At 42.0% G+C, this 22,407-nt stretch overlaps 1 protein-coding gene across 2 annotated transcripts in view; it reads left to right on the top strand.

Moving 5' to 3' along the window:
* Nucleotides 1-21,887, top strand: part of ACVR1 (activin A receptor type 1) — a 62,857-nt gene extending 40,970 nt beyond the window's left edge. For both annotated transcript variants that reach the window (XM_069982733.1, XM_069982731.1), the window contains exons 4-10: nucleotides 290-507; nucleotides 1,780-1,879; nucleotides 6,577-6,723; nucleotides 13,143-13,418; nucleotides 14,726-14,923; nucleotides 17,525-17,655; nucleotides 19,686-21,887. In XM_069982733.1, coding sequence (XP_069838834.1) covers nucleotides 290-507; nucleotides 1,780-1,879; nucleotides 6,577-6,723; nucleotides 13,143-13,418; nucleotides 14,726-14,923; nucleotides 17,525-17,655; nucleotides 19,686-19,820 — 1,205 coding nt within the window. In that variant the 3' untranslated portion in view covers nucleotides 19,821-21,887. The remainder of the gene's footprint in view (nucleotides 1-289; nucleotides 508-1,779; nucleotides 1,880-6,576; nucleotides 6,724-13,142; nucleotides 13,419-14,725; nucleotides 14,924-17,524; nucleotides 17,656-19,685) is intronic.
* The last annotated feature ends 520 nt before the right edge of the window (nucleotides 21,888-22,407 follow it).

Below are 22,407 nucleotides of genomic sequence, written 5' to 3'. Positions count from 1 at the left end.
TTTTCAAGCTTTTTGCTTTTTCTGAGGTAGATGCCCTGATGTGTGGCTGTGTGATCCTTGTTTCTCTGTAGGATTAGCATTGCCGAGCCATTAAATATTTGATTTAGCCGTAAAAATCCTTCGACACAGCAATTTACTGGATAATTGCAGTAATGTAGCCGAGGTGAAAGCGCGTTCTTTCAAGGACTCTTTGCTTCCATATAGACACGTGTAATAAGTGATAGTGTTCTCCTCCACATGGCTCTGTTATGCAATGGTTATTGAGTATTCTGTTCTTTTTTTCATCTAGGGAAGTCGCCGCATGGCGAGGCGTTAAATTACAGTGTGGAAACCCTAGCAATATTTGTCCTGGCTCCAGTGATTGTACTCATTGTGCTTTCTGTTGTGGCCCTGCTGGTCTTCCGAAAAATTCAGCAACGTCACATGGAACGACTGAGCACGCGAGATGCAGAGTATGGGACTATAGACGGGCTAATAGCATCCAATGTGGGGGACAGCACACTTGCAGTAAGTAATTTTTATTTTTTGTTTTGCCTAAATTCTGTATTTTAACCGTCAAGGTGAAGCGCAAAGTTTATTTTCATCACCGTGTAAGGCGCTTGTGCAGGGTACAGTTTCCTGGTTGTGGTTGTCACTTTGCCCAACCCTGTTACCCGTGCCTGTTGACTGTCTAATATTTTTAATTTTGTTAGTTATTCCACATGTCTCTCGTTATATTGTGCTGGAATTGTAAAACTGAAAGGATGGAGAGAAAATACTCCCCTACCTCACTCCTTTGGGCTCCCCACACGTAGCTTTTCTTCCTACTTGTGTGAGAGCTTGCTCAGCCAATCTGACTGCAGCGGTGTCCCGCCACGGTCAGGGATTGGCTGAGCGGGCTGTCTCCACTGAGATGAGGGAACTGGAAGACATCACAAGGGGAGCTTCATTGAAGCAAAGTATGTGTTTTTTCTTTTTTTTTTGTCCCCGTAGTGGGCACTGCACAATGTTAAAAAGGCACTTATCATGACAAACCTATTTTCAAGGGACATCCCCAACGAAACTAATATAGATAGGGCTTCTCATTGCATTTAGAGTTGGTAGCGTAGATGATGAGCTGTCAACAACGGGAAGGGAATTTGCAACTATATTGGTTATCCCTTTAAACGGGTTGGCCGTGGAGCAGAACACTGCTAAAGTGTTCTGCTCCCTTCCTGAGATTCCACATCTTATCCCAAGTCGTGAAGAGGTGGGTCTAACCTGCGCTCATCACGTGTGGGTTAAATTCACTCATGCGATGACTAGCAGCTTCTCAGTGTCACGCAGCGATCGCAACTTAGAGACTCTAACACATTTTTGCCCTATCCTTAGAGTGTGAAGCTCCATACTCTACTTTAGCACCCATCATACACTGCAATGCATCTGTCAGTCAATTAGGGCGTATGGAGAATGTGCCAGTGAGCAAGGGGGTCACTACACCTGATGTCGATTGATGATCGATACTACCGTAATGTAATAAAGAGATGGTATCCGTTTAATTCATCACCCTTTCCATTGGTGTACATATCTACGCAGTTTAAACCTTTTTCTGTTTTTTTTTTGTTTTTTTTCTTTTTTTGGTAAAATGTTAGAATGTGCAGTTGTGCCACCTGGTGATAACACTGATTTTATTTCAATCCGCTAGATGGGTGTAGTTCAGTTTCCTAAAGCGTCTGTTTAATTTTCTGCTGCCTTTATTGCACTTTCAAAACTTATCAAATGTAGAAAGTAAAATGTTGTCTTTCCTCCATATTTATTCAGGATCTGTTGGATCACTCGTGTACATCTGGCAGCGGCTCAGGGCTTCCTTTCCTGGTGCAGAGAACAGTGGCTCGCCAGATTACCCTTGCTGAATGTGTTGGTTTGTACTGATGCATGTTTTCTTCGCATATATATATATATATATATATATATATATATATATATATATATATATATATATATATATAATATATATATAATATATATAATATAATTTTTTTTATTTTATTATTCTAGTTTTTTGCTTGCAGTTATTAAAGGAGTTATCCAACGCTACAAAAACATGGCCACTTTCTTCCAGTGACAGCACCACTCTTGTCTGCAGGTGCAATTCGCAATTAAGCTCCATTAACTTCAATGGAACCAAGCTGCAACCCCCACTGCAACTGGAGACAAGATTGGTGCTGTTTCTGGAAGAAAGTGGTCATGTTTCTGTAGCGCTGGATAACCCCTTTAAAGGAGTAATTCCACTGGATAAGTGATTTTATTTGATCAGTGGGGGTCTGACTGCTGGAGCCCTCACGAACCGCAAGAATTGGGGGTCCTTTGTTCCCCAGTGTTAATGGAGCATTGGTAGTATATGCTTGTCGTTGCTTCATTTACTTCCAGTGGGAGTACAGTTTCTTAGTGATTTAAAGGAACTGCAGGGCTACCACACATTTCCATTGTTGCACGTAGATGGCGCCATTGGACTGGTGCCTCGAGTCTTTCTAAATAGTGGGGAATGGGATTTATTGAAATATTATATAAACTACTTAGGGTAAAAAAAACTTTCAGTAACAGTAAATGTTAATAGGAGAACTTCACTTGCTTTCTGGATTTCTGCAGCAACACCTAAAAATTCATGACGCAGGTCCTAGTTTTAAGCAGATAAATTTAGCCTATCTGGAGAGGATATATCTGCTAGACTGTTAAAGTCAGAACCGCTGACAAAAGCTGCATTATATTCCACCGCCTTGTGAAGGGCACGCTGAGCAGCCAAGTCCTGGAACAAAGCACTGGCATGGTCCCGATTTCTTTCACTACTGTATACCTGCAAGGATTTTCCTATTGTGCAAAGTCCCAACGTTTTAATGAGTGTCGGTTTATAAAATTCTTGGCAAAGGGGTTCAGGGTTTACGGACATGGAGTGATAATGTAAGACGTATTACCGTTCAGTGTCTTTAGAAATGTGGGGCAGTGCCAGGAGACTCGGATTACAATGCTGGAGCCCCATTAGTGGAGATTGGGTTTCAACAGTTCATATTAAGCTGAGGTTTTATTTCATGCGTCCTCTGTGGATCATGGCAGATATACGCTTTGTTGTAGTATCACATATTTCACGAAAAGGAGACTAAATGGCTGGGCCCTTAATTCTATCCTCCAGCCTTGCCACTGTAGAGCCATACAGCGATCTATCCTTAACACCATCCTCTCCAGATGTCGGGGAAGAAGGATCAGGGATTTCTCATTTCAATATGCCCAATCCTCTGTTTACATTTCTTTCCCCAATAAATTCAAAATCCCTACTTGAGTGTGCATGTTTATGGGGGAGTTGTTTTAAAGGGGTTGTCCAGGTAGGTTCTTTTCTGCTTCCCTGCTCTCCACTTCCACCTTTGTTTACTATCCAAGACAAGAGGGGGTTGGGTACCAAGCTGAAGGTGGGGATTGATGTCATGCAGCTATTGGGCATTGTGTGCTGGAGTGGTTTCTCCTGGACAGGATCACGACTTGTTCCCTACCGCCTCTTGTTTTGGAAGGTATACTGAGGTGGACCAGGGACCAAACGAGGTAGGACCTTCTCTGCTTCACAGACAGCCCCTTTGAAATATAGACTGTTACATTATACTTATTCCTGATAATAGGCCACCAAGAATGGTGTGGTGCCCCAGCTCTGCTGGGTGGCACAACCGGTCACTTGCCACTAGTGTAGTGGGCGGTCGAGATATATCCCAGCCATGTGTTATGCTGTCGTGAGGCCAGTGCCGGTTGGGCACACATGTATGATGGCACACCTGCTTTTATTTTAAGTGGGCTGGTTATACCCTTTCCCCTGTGGTCAGTACCCTGCCAGGCTGTTTAGGGGTCCCTTGGGTACTTATCACGGTGGTCCAGAGTGGAGCTGCGACCCACCCGGACTATTGGTACTGCCACCCACAGAAAAAGGTGCTTGGATAAGAATCACAGAGTCCCGTTAAAATAAATAAACTTTTCTTTACTGCCAAAATACTTGATACAATGATACACAATTAGTTTAGCTTGATAAGTTACTTTAGTCTGAGCGTAATAGGTTGGGAAACCCCTTTACGGATAGAGTAAACCCAGTCTGCCAATGACTGGTGGGCTATTCTATGGACGGGGTTGAGACTGCTGTTCCTAGATACAGGTCCTTCTCAAAAAATTTGCATATAGTGCTAAAGTTCATGTTCATTATTTTCCATAATGTTATGATAAAAATTAAACTTTCATATATTTTAGAATCATTGCACACCAACTGAAGTATTTCAGGTCTTTTATTGTTTTAATCCTGATGATTTTGACATACAGCTCATGAAAACCCAAAAATCCTATCTCAAAAAATTAGGATATCATGAAAAGGTTCCCTAAACGAGCTATTAACCTAATCATCTGGATCAACTAATTAACTCTAAACACCTGCAAAAGATACCTGAGGCTTTTAAAAACGTCCAGCCTGGTTCATTACTCCAAACAGCCATCATGGGTAAGACTGCCGACCTGACTGCTGTCCAGAAGGCCATCATTGACACCTTCAAGCAAGAGGGTAAGACCCAGAAATAAATTTCTGAACAAATAGGCTGTTCCCAGAGTGCTGTATCAAGGCACCTCAACGGGAAGTCTGTGGGAAGGAAAAAATGGGGCAGAAAAAGCTGCACAACGAGAAGAGGTGACCGGACCCTGAGGAAGATTGTGGAGAAGGACCGATTCCAGACCTTGATGGACCTGCGGAAGCAGTGGACTGAGTCTGGAGTAGAAACCTCCAGAGCCACTGTGCACAGGCGTGTGCAGGAAATGGGCTACAGGTGCCGCATTCCCCAGGTCAAGCCACTTTTGAACCAGAAACAGCGGCAGAAGCGCCTGATCTGGGCTACAGAAGCAGCACTGGACTGTTGCTCAGTGGTCCCAAGTACTTTTTTCTGATGAAAGCAAATTTTGCATGTCATTCGGAAATCAAGGTGCCAGAGTCTGGAGGAAGACTGGGGAGAAGGAAATGCCAAAATGCCTGAAGTCCAGTGTCAAGTACCCACAGTCAGTGATGGTCTGGGGTGCCATGTCAGCTGCAGGTGTTGGTCCACTGTGTTTTATCAAGGGCAGGGTCAATGCAGCTAGCTATCAGGAGATTTTGGAGAACTTCATGCTTCCATCGGCTGAAAAACTTTATGGAGATGATTTCATTTTTTCAGCATGACCTGGCACCTGCTCACAGTGCCAAAACCACTGGTAAATGGTTTACTGACCATGGTGTTAGGGTGCTCAATTGGCCTGCCAACTCTCCTGACCTAAACCCCATAGAGAATCTGTGGGATATTGTGAAGAGAAAGTTGAGAGACGCAAGACCCAACACTCTGGATAAGCTTAAGGCCGCTATCAAAGCATCCTGGGCCTCCATAACACCTGAGCAGTGCCACAGGCTGATTGCCTCCATGCCACGCCGCATTAAAGCAGTCATTTCTGCAAAAGGGTTCCCGACCAAGTATTAAGTGCATAACTGAACATTAATTATTTGAAGGTTGACTTTTTTTTTTTATTATTAAAAACACTTTTCTTTTATTGGTCGGATGAAATATGCTAATTGTTTGAGATTTTGAGTTTTCATGAGCTGTATGCCAAAATCATCAGTATTAAAACAATAAAAGACCTGAAATATTTCAGTTGGTGTGCAATGATTCTAAACTATATGTAAGTTTAATTTTTATCATTACATTATGGAAAATAATGAACTGTAGCACTATATGCTAATTTTTTGAGAAGGACCTGTATGTTTTCATGGTGGAAAGAAGCATTCGGAATGTAGACTTTCAATGCCCATTTCTTTCTTAATGGTGCGTTCACACCTACAGGATCTGCAGCTGATTTTCTGCAGCAGATTTCATTTAAATAACTGAACACAGCATCAAATCTGCTGCAGATCCTGTAGGTGTGAACGCACCCTAAACAGGTATTGGGTATTCCAGGCATTAACAATTATTCTTTGTGCACAGGACAGGGCGTTAGTGTCTGATCGTAAGGATGCAAGTGATTTACTTGCCTATCTTCAGCTGCTCCCATAGACATTAGAATGGCAATAAGCAAGGGTGACCACCACTCCATTACAAAGGGAGACTTGGGCCTCCATTTGAGATTGTGGTTCAACCCCTCTGATCATATACTTATCCCCTCTCTAGTGGAAAACTGTCAATGGGGTAACCATTTCAGGGAGGCAAGCTGCCACTAGAGGTGTATGGTAGTTGTTTGTACTTCCAATGGGAAGAGGAAAATAAACCCGCTTGGCCAAACTAAGTGTATGGGAATGTGCGAAATAGCTAATAACCAAGATATATGGTTGCTTTAAGGGCCCTATTATACCGAACGATTATCAGTTGTACTTGGCCGATTACCATCTGTTTCAGCAGATAATAATTTGTATGTGCTATAATTACCCCTTGAAAGGGTAGATGGTAAAAAATGTTATAAATGCAAAAAAGATACTGTACATAAAGTTTTATTTATAAAATCTGAATTCATTGGGATGGGTTTCTTTACTATTCTAACAACTTAAATTTAATGTTTATATTTGTTTTTTTTGTTTTTTTTTTCTAGGTAAGGGCCGCTATGGAGAAGTATGGCGTGGTCACTGGCAGGGAGAGAGCGTTGCTGTAAAGATCTTTTCGTCACGAGATGAGAAGTCCTGGTTCAGGGAGACTGAATTATACAACACGGTGCTGTTAAGACATGAAAACATTCTAGGTGAGCAATTACAGGAAACACGATGGCCTGTATACAAGTTCCTCGTCGGCTGCAGACTATAAAGGCTTTGCTGCATTAAGTCTGACATCCGGAATGATGGCCGTATCCCACCGCTGACTGTAGATGGAACGGGGCCTGGGCTATTGCGAGTGTTGCAGAATTCTTGGCCTGCCTTTTGGGAACAGCAGAGACGAGCGCCGGGTTTGGGAGAGTGAGGATTTAATTAGCAGAAGCCTGTCCTGCCTTCTCACCAGATGGTTATAGCTGATGGGAATGCGAGACAGCTACTTGTTTTAGTAACTGTTTAATAGCAACTACTGTCAATGGAAAAGTACCAATCTACAGTTCCCCGGGTCTTGCCGGTGTCAATCTGGTGTGCGTAACACTTCTTTATAATTGATATGCATGGCCGCTGCCAACTGTACAACTCGCATTTCTTTAAATAGATTTCTGACGAGAGTAAAATCGATGTAATCTAAGAGATTGTTGGACTTAGGTCTGGGCTGAGACCACACACTTCTCCTGTGGTGGTTTGAGGTCCAGGAACTAAAGGGGTATGGCTTCTGCTTGAGGAGATGAGTGGAGACCTATAGGCTATTTATGCTCCTGTGGGAATTCTGGGAAGGAGAATATGCAAACCTAATCCAAAAAACTATAGGTCTTCATAGGAGCCACCGTTCTTAAAACGAACTCATGCACTAAAAGTCTGTAGCTATTTGGAGCTGGAGTGGCGCTGGTACTCTAATAGGGTTATATAGGCTTGAAAAAACATGGCCGCTTTCGTCTGGAAACAACACCACTCTTGTGTCCAGTTTGGGTATGGTATTACAGCTCAGTTCCATTGAAGTGAATGGAGCTTAATAGCAAACCACACTTGGACTGGAGACAAGTGGTGCTGTCTCTGAAAGTAAGTGGCCATGTTTTTCTAGCTCTGGATAACCCCTTTAAGTGTGAGCGGCTGGGAAGAGGGCAGAGGCAGTCTGTGTGCTACTGTGGCTTGTCCTCATGCCTAGTTACTATGAGGTGGGTCCAAGCATTGAAGATGATTTTTTTTTTTTTTGTAATTGACAGAGGCTGTCAGGCAGGTACTGGATTCAGTTTACTCCCCATAAGGAAGGTCATGGGTTTCTCTTTAAGGCTATGTTTACACAACTTAATTTTTTTCCGGCCGGTTTTTTTTTTGACAGCTGTCACTTTGGCGCCAAAATGTGGCCATTTTATGCAAATGAGGGACATTAATTGCATAAACGGGACACGTTTTGGTGCCAAAATGAAGGCTGTCCAAAAAAATGGCAGCGAAATGGACAAAAAAAGTTGTGTAAACAGCCTAAAAGTATTAAAACGAAAACTAATACCATAAAATTTAAACTCAACAAAAAACCTCATTTGCCGCCTCATTTGCTAATCCACTGTACAACTGTTTGTTAAAACATTCAACTAGGAAAAGGAAAAAAAAGAATGTAACAAGATTTGGCTGCCTCCTTAAGGGGTTAATCGAGCAACATTGCTTAATTTTTCATATAACATGTATTGGAACAATAAAAGGATTTGAATCCTATAATATTAGTTATTACGATTACATTTATAAGCCTAATAAAACATAGCTCCAGTTCAAGGAGAAGGCAAAACCAGTTTCCTCCATGCATTGCCTCCTCCTTAAGAGTTCAATTGCTGTTGCCGGCTCTGCTCTCCGCTTGACGTTGCCCCCCCCTGCGCTCTCTCTGCTTGCTGTTGGCGCCCCCTTGCACTCTCTCCGGTTGGCGCCCCCCCTGCGCCCTCTCCGCTTGACGTTGCCCCCCCCCCTCTGCGCTCTCTCCGCTTGCTGTTGGCGCCCCCTTGCACTCTCTCCGGTTGGCGCCCCCCTGCGCCCTCTCCGCTTGCCGTTGGTGCCCCTGTGCTCTCCGCGCCCTCTCCTGGCTGCTTGCTGAACAGCCTCGCTCCCACTGTTTCCAATCACCGTTCTGTTTTAAAGACCCTGCATTCCAGACATTTTGTTTTCTTTGCCTTCTCATTAGATTTGCCTTTCCTTCATAAATATCCATGCATGTTCAGACAGCAGTGCAGCAAAGCAAGAAATTGTTGCCTGGACTTAGGTCCTGGAGACGCAGACGCCCCCCCCCCCCCCCCTGCTCTTCCCATTTTGGAAAATATGTTCAATTGTGTGTGTGTGTGCATCCTCCAGCGCCCTGGGCTTAGTTCTAGCATTTCGTATAACCTCGGCTCCACTTTGTTGGCCTGTTTTACAAGCAGGTTCGTACTGTCTGGGCAGGCTCCTCATTGCTGCTGGTTCTCACTTTTTTAAATAGCGGGATTAAGATTTAACACTGCACATACCAGTAAACAGAAGGTGAGGTGCAGAATGAGTCTCTACTTGAGATACATCACACAAGTCTCTGAAATGTGTCACACTCTGTTATAGGGATTAGTCCTTGGATTAGCTGTCTGTAGAATATAATGCTTTCTGTGCTTTGTTTTTTGTAAAAAAAAAAAAAAATTGTCCCCCTTATTTTTATTACTTTTGCTTTTTTGGGTATTGTGTGTTCTGTTTAGGCCCACGAGTTTTTTTATATGCACATATTGGCCCATATAGTACATATAGTGGAAGCAGTCTGAGTATCTGTATACAGGGCCTCTAACCTGGCTCCCTCTGTTTTGTGGATTACTGGACCCTAACATTTTGCTTGCTATTGTATATTGTATTTAAAGGAGAAGTCAGGCAAAAAGTTTTATTAAAGGGGAAATCCGGGTAGAGGTAAAAAAAAATGAAGCTTCTGCAGAAGCATATAACAATACTTACCCATCTATTCCAGTTTTGAAACTACCAAAAATCCATTTGTTTTGGGGGTTTTTGTTCTGTTTTGTGTTTCTGTATTTTCTGGTTGAGCAAATGTACTCAGTACTACATGTTCCAGAATGCAATGCTTTCCCTCAGCTGTTCATCACAGTCCCCCACCCTGCCTATTCCCCGCCCAAATCTGTTGCAGAACATCTAGGCTGTGTTCACAGATTGCAGTTTCATTGTGTTACGGAATTATTTGCAGTAATTTATAATTTAATTGTGGTCCCACCCGCACAGCACGCTGTATTCTCTACCTGTAACGCCGCACAGCACGCTGTATTCTCTACCTGTAACGCCACACAGCACGCTGTATTCTCTACCTGTAACACCACCCAGCACACTGTATTCTCTACCTGTAACACCACACAGCACACTGTATTCTCCACCTGTAACACCACACAGCACACTGTATTCTCCACCTGTAACACCACACAGCACACTGTATTCTCTACCTGTAACACCACACAGCACACTGTATTCTCTACCTGTAACACCACACAGCGCTGTATTCTCTACCTGTAACACCACACAGCACGCTGTATTCTCTACCTGTAACACCACACAGCACGCTGTATTCTCTACCTGTAACGCTGATATTGGAATAAAGCAAAGAACTTTTTTAAGTAAATTTTTTTTTCCGTCTCCACGTACATATTATGATCAAGCATCTTTTATCTTTGAAGTTGATTCCCACAAAAAGGACTTTATCCGATTATTATCTTACATGGGATATACTGTTTATGCCTTGTTTTTTGTGCAGGTGGGATTGGCAGTGTCGGCTCTTATCCTCTCTGCTGTTTAGCATTATCTATTTGTGTTACTGCATCATTTTTGTGCAGATGCTGCAGTACTGCAATGACACTCCAACATGTGTGAACACAGCCCTAATTTCTCTGTAGACTTTCGCACAATCAGTGAAGCTGAACACCTGCTTCTGGCCAGTCTGAGATTCTGAATCCCGCCCTGCCCCCTGTCTGCATCATCAGCCTGATCTCAGCAAACACACACAATGTAAGACAGAGGCATGGAAGATTTGTCTCCTAAGGGGGATAGCAGCAGGAGCAGGAGACAATGTGGATTGGCACAGAGGCCATTTTTTTCACTTCCTGGATTTCTATCAGCTACCATTGTGGCAGAACCGCACAGATACGGTAATAGATTGTATAGACACATCTATATAACTTTTAATGTACTTTTGTCATGCGTCCACAAGAGGTGTTGAGAGCGGCGACCCCGCTCTGAACCGCCGCGATCCCGGGTGCCGCGTGTAGCCCGGGACTGCGGCTATTAGCGGGCACGATCTGATCGCCGTGCCCGCTAATTAAGTAATCGGAGGTGGCTGTCAAAGTTGACCTGCATCCAATCACTTGTATGCAGCCGTCCCTGGTGTCTAGTGGCAGAGCGCCCACCCCGGGACGTTGTCCCGGAGGAGAGATCTCCGTGTCTATTACCTGCCGGGGTATCCGCAAAAATGGCGCTGATCCCGGCTCGGCACTTGGTTGCTTTCGGCTGCAGTAGCCGAAAGCAATCAAGTGCCTATCTCATCGATCTATGCTGTTTAACTATATACAGCATAGATCAATGAGAGATCAGAGTGCATATACTAGAAGTCCCCCAGGGGGAATATCCCTAACCCCAGGGGGGCTTCTAGTATATGTGTAAAAAAAGAAAAGGTGGTATTAATAAAAAGCCCCCTCCCGTAATAAAAGTTTGAATCGCCTCCCTTTCCCCATGTTATAAATAAAAAATTTATAAATAAACATATTTGGTATCGCCGCGTGCATAATCGCCCGAACTATGAATTAATTAATCACATTCCTGATCTCGCACGGTAAATGGCGTAAGCGCCAAAGAAATCCCAAAGTGCAAAATTGCGCATTTTTGCGCAGAAATTTTTTTAATAAAAAGCGATCTAAAAGTTGTATATGCGCAATCAAGGTACCGATAGAAAGTAAACATCATTGTGCAAAAAATGACGCCTGACACAGCCTCATAGACCAAAGGATAAAAGCGCTATAAGCATGGTAATGGAGCGATTTTTAAGGAACTTATATTTGTTAACAATGGTTTGAATTTTTTACTGAAAGAAAGGGAAATTTTGGCAGCACATCTATGACTCTGCAGGTTGCACGCTGCTTGTGGGTTTAGTACAGACAAAAAACAAAAGGTGCAACTGCAACCCGCAGGTGCAAGGGCTTACCGTATATACTCCTCCCAGCGTACACACAGCTAACACCTGCTCTGTAGATATTAAAAATTAAAATATAAAAATATATATATATTTTTGTTGTAAAGTGAGGATCTTAGCAAACTATTTGATCAAACGGTGTACCATGTCGCCACATTAAGGCGTCCTCAGAGACACTGTCCCTACTCTAGCATTTTCACACTAGCAATGGCCTCTCCTGGGCTGGAAAAAAAATATAGCGTGCAGCCTGCAGTGTGAACAGAGTCGTAGATGTGCTGCCAAAATTTCCCTTTTCTGTTGAATGTGGGGGGTGTGGCTACCTCCTGTTGGCTTGCACTCCACCCATGTCCCAAGGCTGCTATAAAAGAGATCATTTGGCTCCTGAGCCAATCTGCCCAGTTGTAGGCTTATTCAGCCCAGGAGAGGCCATTGCTAGTGTGAAAATGCTAGAGTAGGGACCATGTCTCTGAGGACGCCTTAACGTGGCAACACGGTACACCCTGTTTGATCAAATAGTTTGCTAAGATCCTCACTTTTCAACAAAAAAATAAATATATTTTTTTATATTTAAATTTTTAATATCTACAGAGCAGGTGCAGCGTGTGTACGCTGGGAGGAGTATATACGGTAAGCCCTTGCACCTGTGGGTTGCTGTTGCACCTTTTGTTTTTTGTTTGAATTTTTTACAGGCCATGGCGTAATGGCGTAAAAACAAATAACCCCCAAATAAACAAAATGCGTTTTTTTTGTTCAATTTCACCACACATTGAATTTTTTTCTGCTTTTGCAGTGTACTTTATGCACAAATTCAGCCTGTCATTGCAAGGTACAATTAGTGACGCAATAAATAAGGGCTCATGTGGGTCTCTAGGTGGAAAAATGCAACTGCTGTGGCCTTTTAAACACAAGGAGGAAAAAACAAAAATGCAAAAATGAAAATTGGCTCCGTCCTTAAGAGGTTAATAGAAAACAAGTTTTTCTTATCCGGAGTTCCCCTTTAAAGTATTGTATTGCCCCCCAAAAGTTATACAAATCCCCAATATACACTTATTATGGGAAATGCACATAAAGTGCTTTTTTTTCCTGCACTTACTACTGCATCAAGGCTTCACTTCCTGGATAACATGGTGATGTCACTTCCTGGATAACATGGTGAGGCAGGGGGACACTGAGCGTCCCTCTGCCATCATCCTCTCCAGCAGCCACAGGCTGCACAGCTTTGGGAGTTGGGGCGTGACATCACCATGTTATCCAGGAAGTGACATCAACATGTTATCCAGGAAGTGATATCACCATGTTATCCAGGAAGTGAAGCCTTGATGCATATGCAACTGTTATATATGATCTATTCGTCTTCTCACTGCTCAGATCAGATTTCTCTGTCTTTACCAGGTTTCATTGCCTCCGATATGACTTCCAGAAACTCCAGCACGCAGTTGTGGTTAATCACGCACTACCATGAAATGGGATCGCTCTACGATTACTTACAAGTAACCACGCTGGACACTGTGACCTGCCTCAGAATCGTCCTCTCCATAGCCAGTGGATTGGCGCATTTACATGTCGAGATATTCGGTACACAGGGAAAACCTGCAATTGCTCACCGGGATTTAAAGAGCAAGAACATTCTAGTTAAGAAGAATGGACAGTGCTGCATAGCTGATCTAGGTAACGTTGTCAGTCATATGTGCCAGTTCAGGAATCTGGGTTAAAATAGACATTCCAGATGTATTTGGAATGGGTACTATGCATTTTGCTATATTATGTTACCTCAAGTAACAGGAACAAGTATTTTATTTATTTTTTGTAATTTTCTTTGTAATACATAAAATGGCCACCAGATGGCAGTGCTTGTTCTTATGATGTTGTTTAGTTAGCTTTTTGGTATACAAAAGACTAAGAAATGCAAAGTTGTTTTTTGTAATGTCATGAAGGTGTGTGTGTGTGTGTGTGTGTGTGTGTATGTATATGTGTGTGTGTATGTGTATATATATATATATTATAATATATAATTATATATTTATAATATATATATTTATAATATTATCTATCCATCTTACTCATCAATCATCACGGAAGAGTAAGGTCTAGCATGCTGTGTTTTTTTTTTTTTAACATGCCTGATAATGCCGTTCTTTGGATCAAGACCTTAAGGTTGTTGGACAAACAAATATTTGGCATTCTGATGTCTAATATGTATGGCCACCTTAAAGTGAGCTGATGGCACCGCTGCGTAGGTCTCAGTAAGAGCATTCAGGACATACCTTTTTGTTACCTACTTGTATTTTATTTATTTTTTTAAACTTATTTTCATGAAAATGCTTTTATTTTGTTAACATGGCGTGGGACCTATAATTCCCTGGGTCCTAGCACAGCTACACCATACTGAGCTGTATGCTAGATCGGCGCTCACTTTCCGAGCCTATTACACGGCTGTATAATAGTTTTTAGCAAGGGTTATGTGGATGCTCCATGCTCCCGGTGGTGTTCTGTCCTCTGCTCACTTCCAGTGCCACAGCTGTAGCTTCGGAGTGGGTGTCTGAACTGACAGGCCACTCAGCCAGTCACTGGATGGGACCACAGGGGCCAGTGATTGGCTGTGCGGCCCGTTGGTTCATAGACCGACTCCGAAGCTGCAGGGGGCGGAAGAACACTGGGACCATGGATAGGTAATATATGCAATTTTTTTTTTTTTTTTTTTTTTTTAACACAATCAGCCACACAGTGATGTGTGGTCGGTGCAAATGATTTTAGGTCAGGTTAAAAAGAGACGATCAGCAGATCGTTGTCATTCCCTGCTTGTGCTCTCTATTACACGGAGCGATAATTGGCCTGATTCAGACGATTATCGCTCCATGTAATAGGGCCCTTAGTTCCCTCCTTTCTTTCCTCCTCCTTCAACTACATAATATGAGTATGTTTGTTGTTTTTTCTTAATATTCTATCCCTAACTACAGACTCTTCTCCTTCTTCAGGATTGGCTGTGATGCACTCACAATCAACCAACCAGCTCGATGTCGGGAATAACCCCCGTGTAGGAACCAAGCGATACATGGCTCCTGAAGTCCTAGATGAGACGATCCAAGTGGATTGCTTTGACTCTTACAAAAGAGTTGATATTTATGCTTTTGGCCTGGTCCTCTGGGAGGTTGCCAGACGCATGGTTAGCAACGGTAAGCTGTTTGTGTTTCCAGCCTCAGACCACGTGTTAACACTTTTTTTTTCTCTTCCCTCCCTCTGCTGGCTCAGACATTCTCAGAAGCGTTGGCTCACACAGCTATTTTGAACTTTTAAATTTTCCTTGTGTTTTATTCAGGGTCGAACTATCACCCAGTTTTAAGGATTGTGTTACTGTTTTTGTTTTGCTGTGTTTGTCTGCCGCGTCAGTTCTGCCAACTTGTAGACGTTGGCACTAAATTATTAGTGTCCATAAATCCGACATGCACCGTTTAGTGGAGAAAATCATCATGGGGGAGATTTATCAAACATGGTGTAAAGTGAAACTGGCTCAGTTGCCCCTAGCAACCAATCAGATTCCATCTTTCATTTTCCAAATAGTCTGTGAGGAATGAAAGGTGGAATCTGATTGGTTGCTAGGGGCAACTGAGCCAGTTTCACTTTACACCATGTTTGATAAATCTTCCCCATGCTATATAGATTTCTAGGGATGTCCTGTGCAGAGCTTATTATATAAAAAGGGAGAGCTGTGACCTATTGTGAATGGCCTGATCCCAGTTTATATACTGCTGTCACCCTTTACTGTATGAAAAGGAGAATGCAGGAAGCGTCTGCTTATTCGATTTAGTGCTCAGATCAAAAACTGGCAAATTTCTGGTTAATTTTAAAATGGCTATATAAAATTAAAGATTATATAAAAATAAATTAAAAACCTTATTTAAATAAGTTTGCAGTAACACACCTCTAAAGTATTAAAAAGAAATCCATTGTAGGCTTTAAATTCACAGGAAATATTGACAAGACCTGTATCTGTTTCCAGAACAGAGGTCTGTCATCTCTGAGACTACCATGGGTCACTGCATCTAGGTGCAGAGCAAAAAAAGAGAGAGAAAAAAAAAGTCTCCCATTCTCTCCCAATACCACTACACAAATGTCATATAGGGGCTGGAGATAAGCATGCTAGAGTCCAATCGTTCTGCATTTGAATACCAGTGGCTGACGAAAACATGGATACAGCCATAGGCATATTTATGTTTTCCCAAACTAACTAGGGCTGCATCCAACTTCTTCAGCCTCCGGTATTCAATTGCCAAACAATCCAACTTGAGCATGCTCGAGTCTCGTTAGTCTCTAATAAATACATCAAAAGGTCTGACGGGTTAGGGTCTGAGTGTTCAGACTGCAACCGATCAGAACAAGCTGGAATAAGCTTACGTCTAGCGTATTGTGTCGTGACCTGGACCGACTCTCACTGCAAGTCTATTGGGCTGTCCAGATTTCGTAGAGACAGAGCAGGAAAAGGAGTGTGCTGGAACTTGGTCATCTCCCCATTTGTTCTAGCTCGTGTCGCGTACTGACACATTCCCTTTAAATCTTGCAGATTTCAGTCTGGCCACTAAACTTGATAGTAATGGGACATTTCCTGTTCTGTAGAGAGATTCTTTCTTATAATGCCAGAGGGTTACTATTAAAGGTGACACCAGTATATTTATTACATAGGATCAGCCATTTATAATAGGTGATGGTCAAATATACCCTTCCTGATGTCTGCAGAGGTCTCAGAGCATGCCTAGAAACCTCTCCTATAGAACTCAATCAGACTATTGTTTGCTGGGTCCGTGTATCTGCTATAAGAGTGCGTTCACACGTACAGGATCTGCAGCAGATTTGGAGCTTCAGATTCAAAGCAAATCTGCAGCTTCGAATCAGCGCCATCAAATCTGCTGCAGATCCTGTACGTGTAAACGTACTTTAAAATGTTTTTTCTAATACTGTTGTCAGAGCAGAGAAGAAACTCGAGTAACACAGCTGCCTCCATAGTAATGAAAAAAAAATTATGACCTAAAACAAATTTTAAAGTCAGAAAATAGAAGCATGTTAGAGAAAACAGATTTTACTATATGGCACTAATGTGTGTGACACGTTTCCGTATAGCAATTGACCTGCAAAGGTCTCCCTATTCAATAGGCCTCATACACGTGTATAGCTGTAGTGTACCTCCATAACCATTGCTTCTAGGTGAAAACAACCCAGTCATACAGCTCATGGCTCCCGCATGAGGCCTCTGTATGTAGATTGGGGGGGGGGGGGCTACACTTTGGGGGGATTTTATCTAGTAGTGTACAGTTTTAAGTGTTTTTTTTTTTTTGCCACTTCAAAGAACTTCGGCTAATAAGTAACAGTAAGTCCACACTGTGCAATCCCAAACCTATATAATACATGAGAATCATCCATACCACTAGATAATAGCCCTGACTTATCTGCCTCACATTATGGATGTCCTTGGGAAGGTTATATTTAACATTAGAGTTAAAGGAGACGTTTACTGTGACAGGTGAAGTAAACAATGTATGACCTGGACATGACTTGTGTGCAAAGTGATTGGCGCAATGCTCCCAACATGATAAGCTATGGTTGTATCTGGTACATATTCTAGGTAGACCAAGTCATGAAGCCTCGAAAGTGAAGAGTCCTGTTACTGTAACTTTATTTAATGACCCAATATATTGGTGCCAGAACATGAAGGCCAGCTTGGCGTGTGTTTTATTCAACCTGTAATGACTTTGACTTATCAGAAATTTCTCCTTTATTTTCAGGTATCGTTGAAGACTACAAACCTCCGTTTTATGACGTTGTTCCCAATGATCCTAGTTTTGAGGATATGAAGAAGGTTGTCTGTGTGGATCAACAAAGACCAAACATTCCCAATAGATGGTTTTCAGACCCAGTAAGTATCTACACCAGAAGCAAGCGCTCCAGTATGGATGAATACCACATCACCCAATGTGTATAGTAGGGGCTTGGCAGTTTGGCTGCTAGCATAATGCTGACAGATTACAATATTCACAATTTTTTGTGCATATTCTATTCACAAGTTTATGAAAAGTTCGGGGAATTCGTCCTGTTCGGGTGAAACACTGGGTAAGAAAACGAGGTATGGCACGTTTTAGACTCCATAGTAAATGTCCCCCCAGTGGCGATGTGTGTAACGTTGATTTAACCCCTTAAGCACCGGGCCAATTGTCAATTTTGCGTTTTTGTTTTTTCCTCCTCACCTTCTAAGACACAACTTTAATTTTTTCACCTACAGGACCATGTGAGGGCTTGTTATTTTGAGGAGCAGGTGTAATGACCTCTTTCAATCTGCCATAAAAGGAATGACGGAACTCCTAAAATACCATTTATGGGGTGAACTTGGGTCAAAAAAATTAGATTCCGCAAATTTTTGGGGGGCTTCCATGTTTAAGTAATGTCCTTCTATGGAAAAACTGACATTTTCTCTTTATTCTAGGTCAATCTGAACACAGCGATTATTAGCAGTAAAACTTTTTCTTGCAAATAGGCATATTTAAACTGGCCCTATTGTAAATTCTATAGCAAATTTATTTTTTCACCTACAGGGTCATAGGGGGCATTATTTTTTGCGTCATGATCTCTAGTTTTTATTAGTAATTTTTTCTAGATTAAACATATTGATCAATATATATATATATATATATATATATATATATATATATATATATATATATAATAAATATATTAATATATGACTTAAAGCGCAATCTCTGCGGAGGGTTTTTTTCACCGTTTTTGTTCACACGGTTCACCGTGCGGGAATAATTATTTTAATAGATCGGACGATTACGCGTGCTACGGTATATTATATGTCAACTAGCTTTATTATTTTTATGTCTTTTATGTATGAAATGGGAAGGGGGGTGATTTTCACTTCTATTAGGGGAGAGGCTATAGGGCATTTTTAAAACTTTTAATATTATTTTTTTTTTTACACTTTAACATTATTACAAATTAGATTGCTAACACTCATCATTGCTATGCCATAGCATAGCGGGGATCAGTGTTATCGGCGATCTTTTGATAGAGCCTGCCTGTGGCAGACTCCACAAGAAGATCGGACTGCACGGAGGTAAGCAGCAGACCTCCCCGGCAGTCATACAGTGCGATCGGGACCCCCGCAGATACGCTGCGGGGTTTCCAGTCGCTAAGTGACTGGAGATGCTCCAGTCACTTATACTTAGACGCAGCGATCACAGCGTTTAAGGAGTTAATGGCAGGCGATCGCGGCGGCCCGCCATTGAGGGTGAGGGCCTGGCTGCAGATAGCAGCCGGTTCTCACCAGCTATGGAGCGAGGTCAGCTCGTTAGCCCGCTCTATAGCCCGGGACCCCGGCCCTCCTGCGTTAAGACACAGGCAGTGGCGGTGTAAATGTACGCCCACGGTCGTTAAGCGGTTAAACATAGAAAACAAAAGAATTGAGTATATTGCAACTTTGGTCACTGTTTTAGGTAACTACAGTGTCATTGCTACCATATTCATATAATAAGTGTACCTTTCAAGGAAAACAAACTTTTGACATGTCAAAAGTTTTTATCAGTCAAGGCTTGAGTGTTCAGACCCTGCCGCAAGATCCTCCCCCACTCTGTATTTAGTAGACATGCCCCATAGACTTCCATTTGACAGCCTTTTCTTCACGTGACACAGAGCCGGGAGGGGACTGGTCATGGTCTGAGTAGTGTGTGTGCTTTGATTGGTCAGAGAAGGGAAAAGAGTTCCTTCAGCTCTGGTCCCACCACCTGAAACCTTATATGTTATGTTAACATATTTTATATGTTAACCTTATACATGTTATATGTGTTATATGTTAACCTTTATATGAAACCTCAATGTTATATCATCATTTGAATATTAATGGTTTTCAGCATTCTCATTGTTTGTTTTTTGTTTCTCCCCCATCAGACGCTAACATCACTCGCTAAACTGATGAAGGAATGCTGGTATCAAAACCCGTCGGCAAGACTCACAGCCTTGCGCATCAAAAAGACTTTAACCAAAATTGACAATTCCTTAGATAAATTGAAATCGGACTGCTGAACATCAGCGTATCCTGTTTCTACCAAGTCTGCACAACTGCAATATTGTTAGTGCTACGTGGAAGGGACAACAACCCCAATACACGCTCAAGAAAATCTGCTGCATCCAGCTAGGAGAACTAATGCTGCGACCTGCAGATTTATTCCGACAAGATGGACGTGGATAGAAAATAGCGGTCAATGTTTCGGTCAACAACAGATCTTTTATCAAAACGATCTACAGATCAGACATGAAGCGACTGAATATATTCTAGAAAAAAGCCATCACAAAAGACAGCATCAATATATACAAGACCGTGCCGCTCAATATACAAGTCGTAAAGACACAAAGCATAACAAACAAGAAACAAAATGGCAATGACAAGGAAGCAATTGTGAACCTATGTCCAACTCTGCCTCTATCTACCTGTGTCAGTAATGAAATCATTGGTGTTTGTAGAGTTTAATGGTATCAACGTCTTTGTTGCTACATGATGACTAGAGTTGAACCGGGGCAGTAGTAATACTCATGCACGCTAATCAAAACCTATTGCCAATATGGGCCCCAATATAGTCCTGGATCAGAGACTGGTGTAGGAGTCATACTTGGCCTGTCTCTAATATCCTTGAGTAGTGTTGTGAACTTCATGAAAGTGTCCGGTAAGGCAACTTCTCCGAACCTGAACACTCGCCATCTAGCTCCCTGTATCAGGAGAAGGAGGATATCGCTCTAGGGAGTCTCGGGAAGCCTGGATACAGCCCCAGGCTATATCCATGTTTTCCAGGCAGTCTTCTACTGCCTCCACTTTCTCCAGACACGGAGTTAAATGAGGAGCGTTTGGTTTCGGAGAAGTGATGGTGATAGAACAACTTTACAGTCATGGTTTAACCCAACCGATTCCATTGTCGGCAAGATGTAGATCCAATATACCTTTCAATTAGTAGGCGAGTTCAGTTGTCCTCTCTTTGATGGATGGAGGAAGAGAGGCACGTTGGATCCACGTCTTCAACATGCGCACACAGGTTCCTTTCGTGTAGTTGCCATTCTGTTTCATGTTTGTTATTCTTGTTTATCTAATGGTCTTTTATTGAATTGACACTGTTGCCACTTGTATGATCTCCTTTACTCGATTTCTATATTTGTGACTGCATAGTGCACCCCCACTGTACATGTAAATACACACACACTACATACTGTCCGATAGACTTGTACATGGAGCTGCTCTGTCTTGTATATTAGTCCGCCAGCATACTCGCGTCATCTGCAGAATCTATTAATAAAGATCCTTCGTCTATCAAATCGATCGCTGCTTTCAGTCCATTTCCACTTTGTCGGAATACAGTTGCATGTTGCTGCACGTTGAGTTTGGTGGATTTTCTTAAACGTGAACATCCATGAATATTACATAAAGGAAAGACAATGGATTCAGATACAGTGCTTGCTTGCCGAGGTGTAGACTTTTTTTTTTTCTTTTTTCTTCCAAACTGTTATTGAAAAAGCTGAACTTCTTAATACATACCCGCCTCCCGAGGACAATCTTGCTATAGGACCTCACCGATGGCCTACAATTCCCTGTAGCGATGTCTGAATAGGATCTTGGCTTTCCAGTTTTTGGCTACTACAACAGTTACGGATCACAAAGATTTAGACCCATACGGCCGAGTATGAAGGGGGTGAATGTTGTTAGACACCTCCGGGCATTAAGTTGAGTATTTGGAAGAAGAAACGGTTTTCATCGTGACACCCCCCCCCCCCCCCCTCCCTTGGAATTCACATGGATCTTAGCGGATTTTAATTAGCAATATTTCCTGTGCGTCGTCTTTCTATTGCACTAGAAATCCTTTGCATTCCTTGCTTGCACTGTAATGGTTTATTTTACGACAGATGCCAAATATATGGTCGGCCGTGTATGGATCTGTGTTAGGAATTTACACCAATTCAGTTAGGGGGAATGATCTAAATAAGCCTGAAATACAAGTCGTCAGCATTGGCTGGATTTTACACGTGTACTGATGTTTACAATAATGCTGAACATAAGAATTTTTTTTGTTGTTTTTGTAATCTATAAAAAACTAAAATTCAAATTTATTTATTATTGGTGCACTTAAGTTTCCAAACAAACAGTGCGAATGGCTACCGCTATATATATATTTTTTACTTTTTACTTTTTTTTTGTTTTGTTTTCTTCCATCTCTTCACAACTCATTTTCTATCACATGATGATGAGGAATAGACTGTTTTCTGTATGATCACATTGCAATTTCACGTTATTATTTCTTCTCCATCCTGAGAAGTGTGTGTGGTCTTGAGTTTAGAACTCTATTCGTAATCTGCTGTTACACTCCTCCTTCCCGCTCGTATTTTACTGACATAGGAAATTCAGCAACATAGTTTAAATTTCCATAGCGCAATTCTGGAGGTGGGAATGAGGGGAGGGAGGAGTGTGGGGAGATGCCTTTCTTTTAAGCGATATAATATGTTGCATTGTAAACTCTGCCAGAAAATAACTATTTTGTTTTAATCTACTTTTTGTATTTAGTAGTTATTTGTATAAATTAAATAGAATGTTTTGAAGACTAAATTTTTTTTTTTTTTTTTTTTTATTTGC

Source organism: Dendropsophus ebraccatus, chromosome 9, assembly GCF_027789765.1.
Source record: "Dendropsophus ebraccatus isolate aDenEbr1 chromosome 9, aDenEbr1.pat, whole genome shotgun sequence".
NCBI lineage: Eukaryota > Metazoa > Chordata > Amphibia > Anura > Hylidae > Dendropsophus > Dendropsophus ebraccatus.
This window is presented reverse-complemented; position numbering and strand designations above follow the sequence as displayed.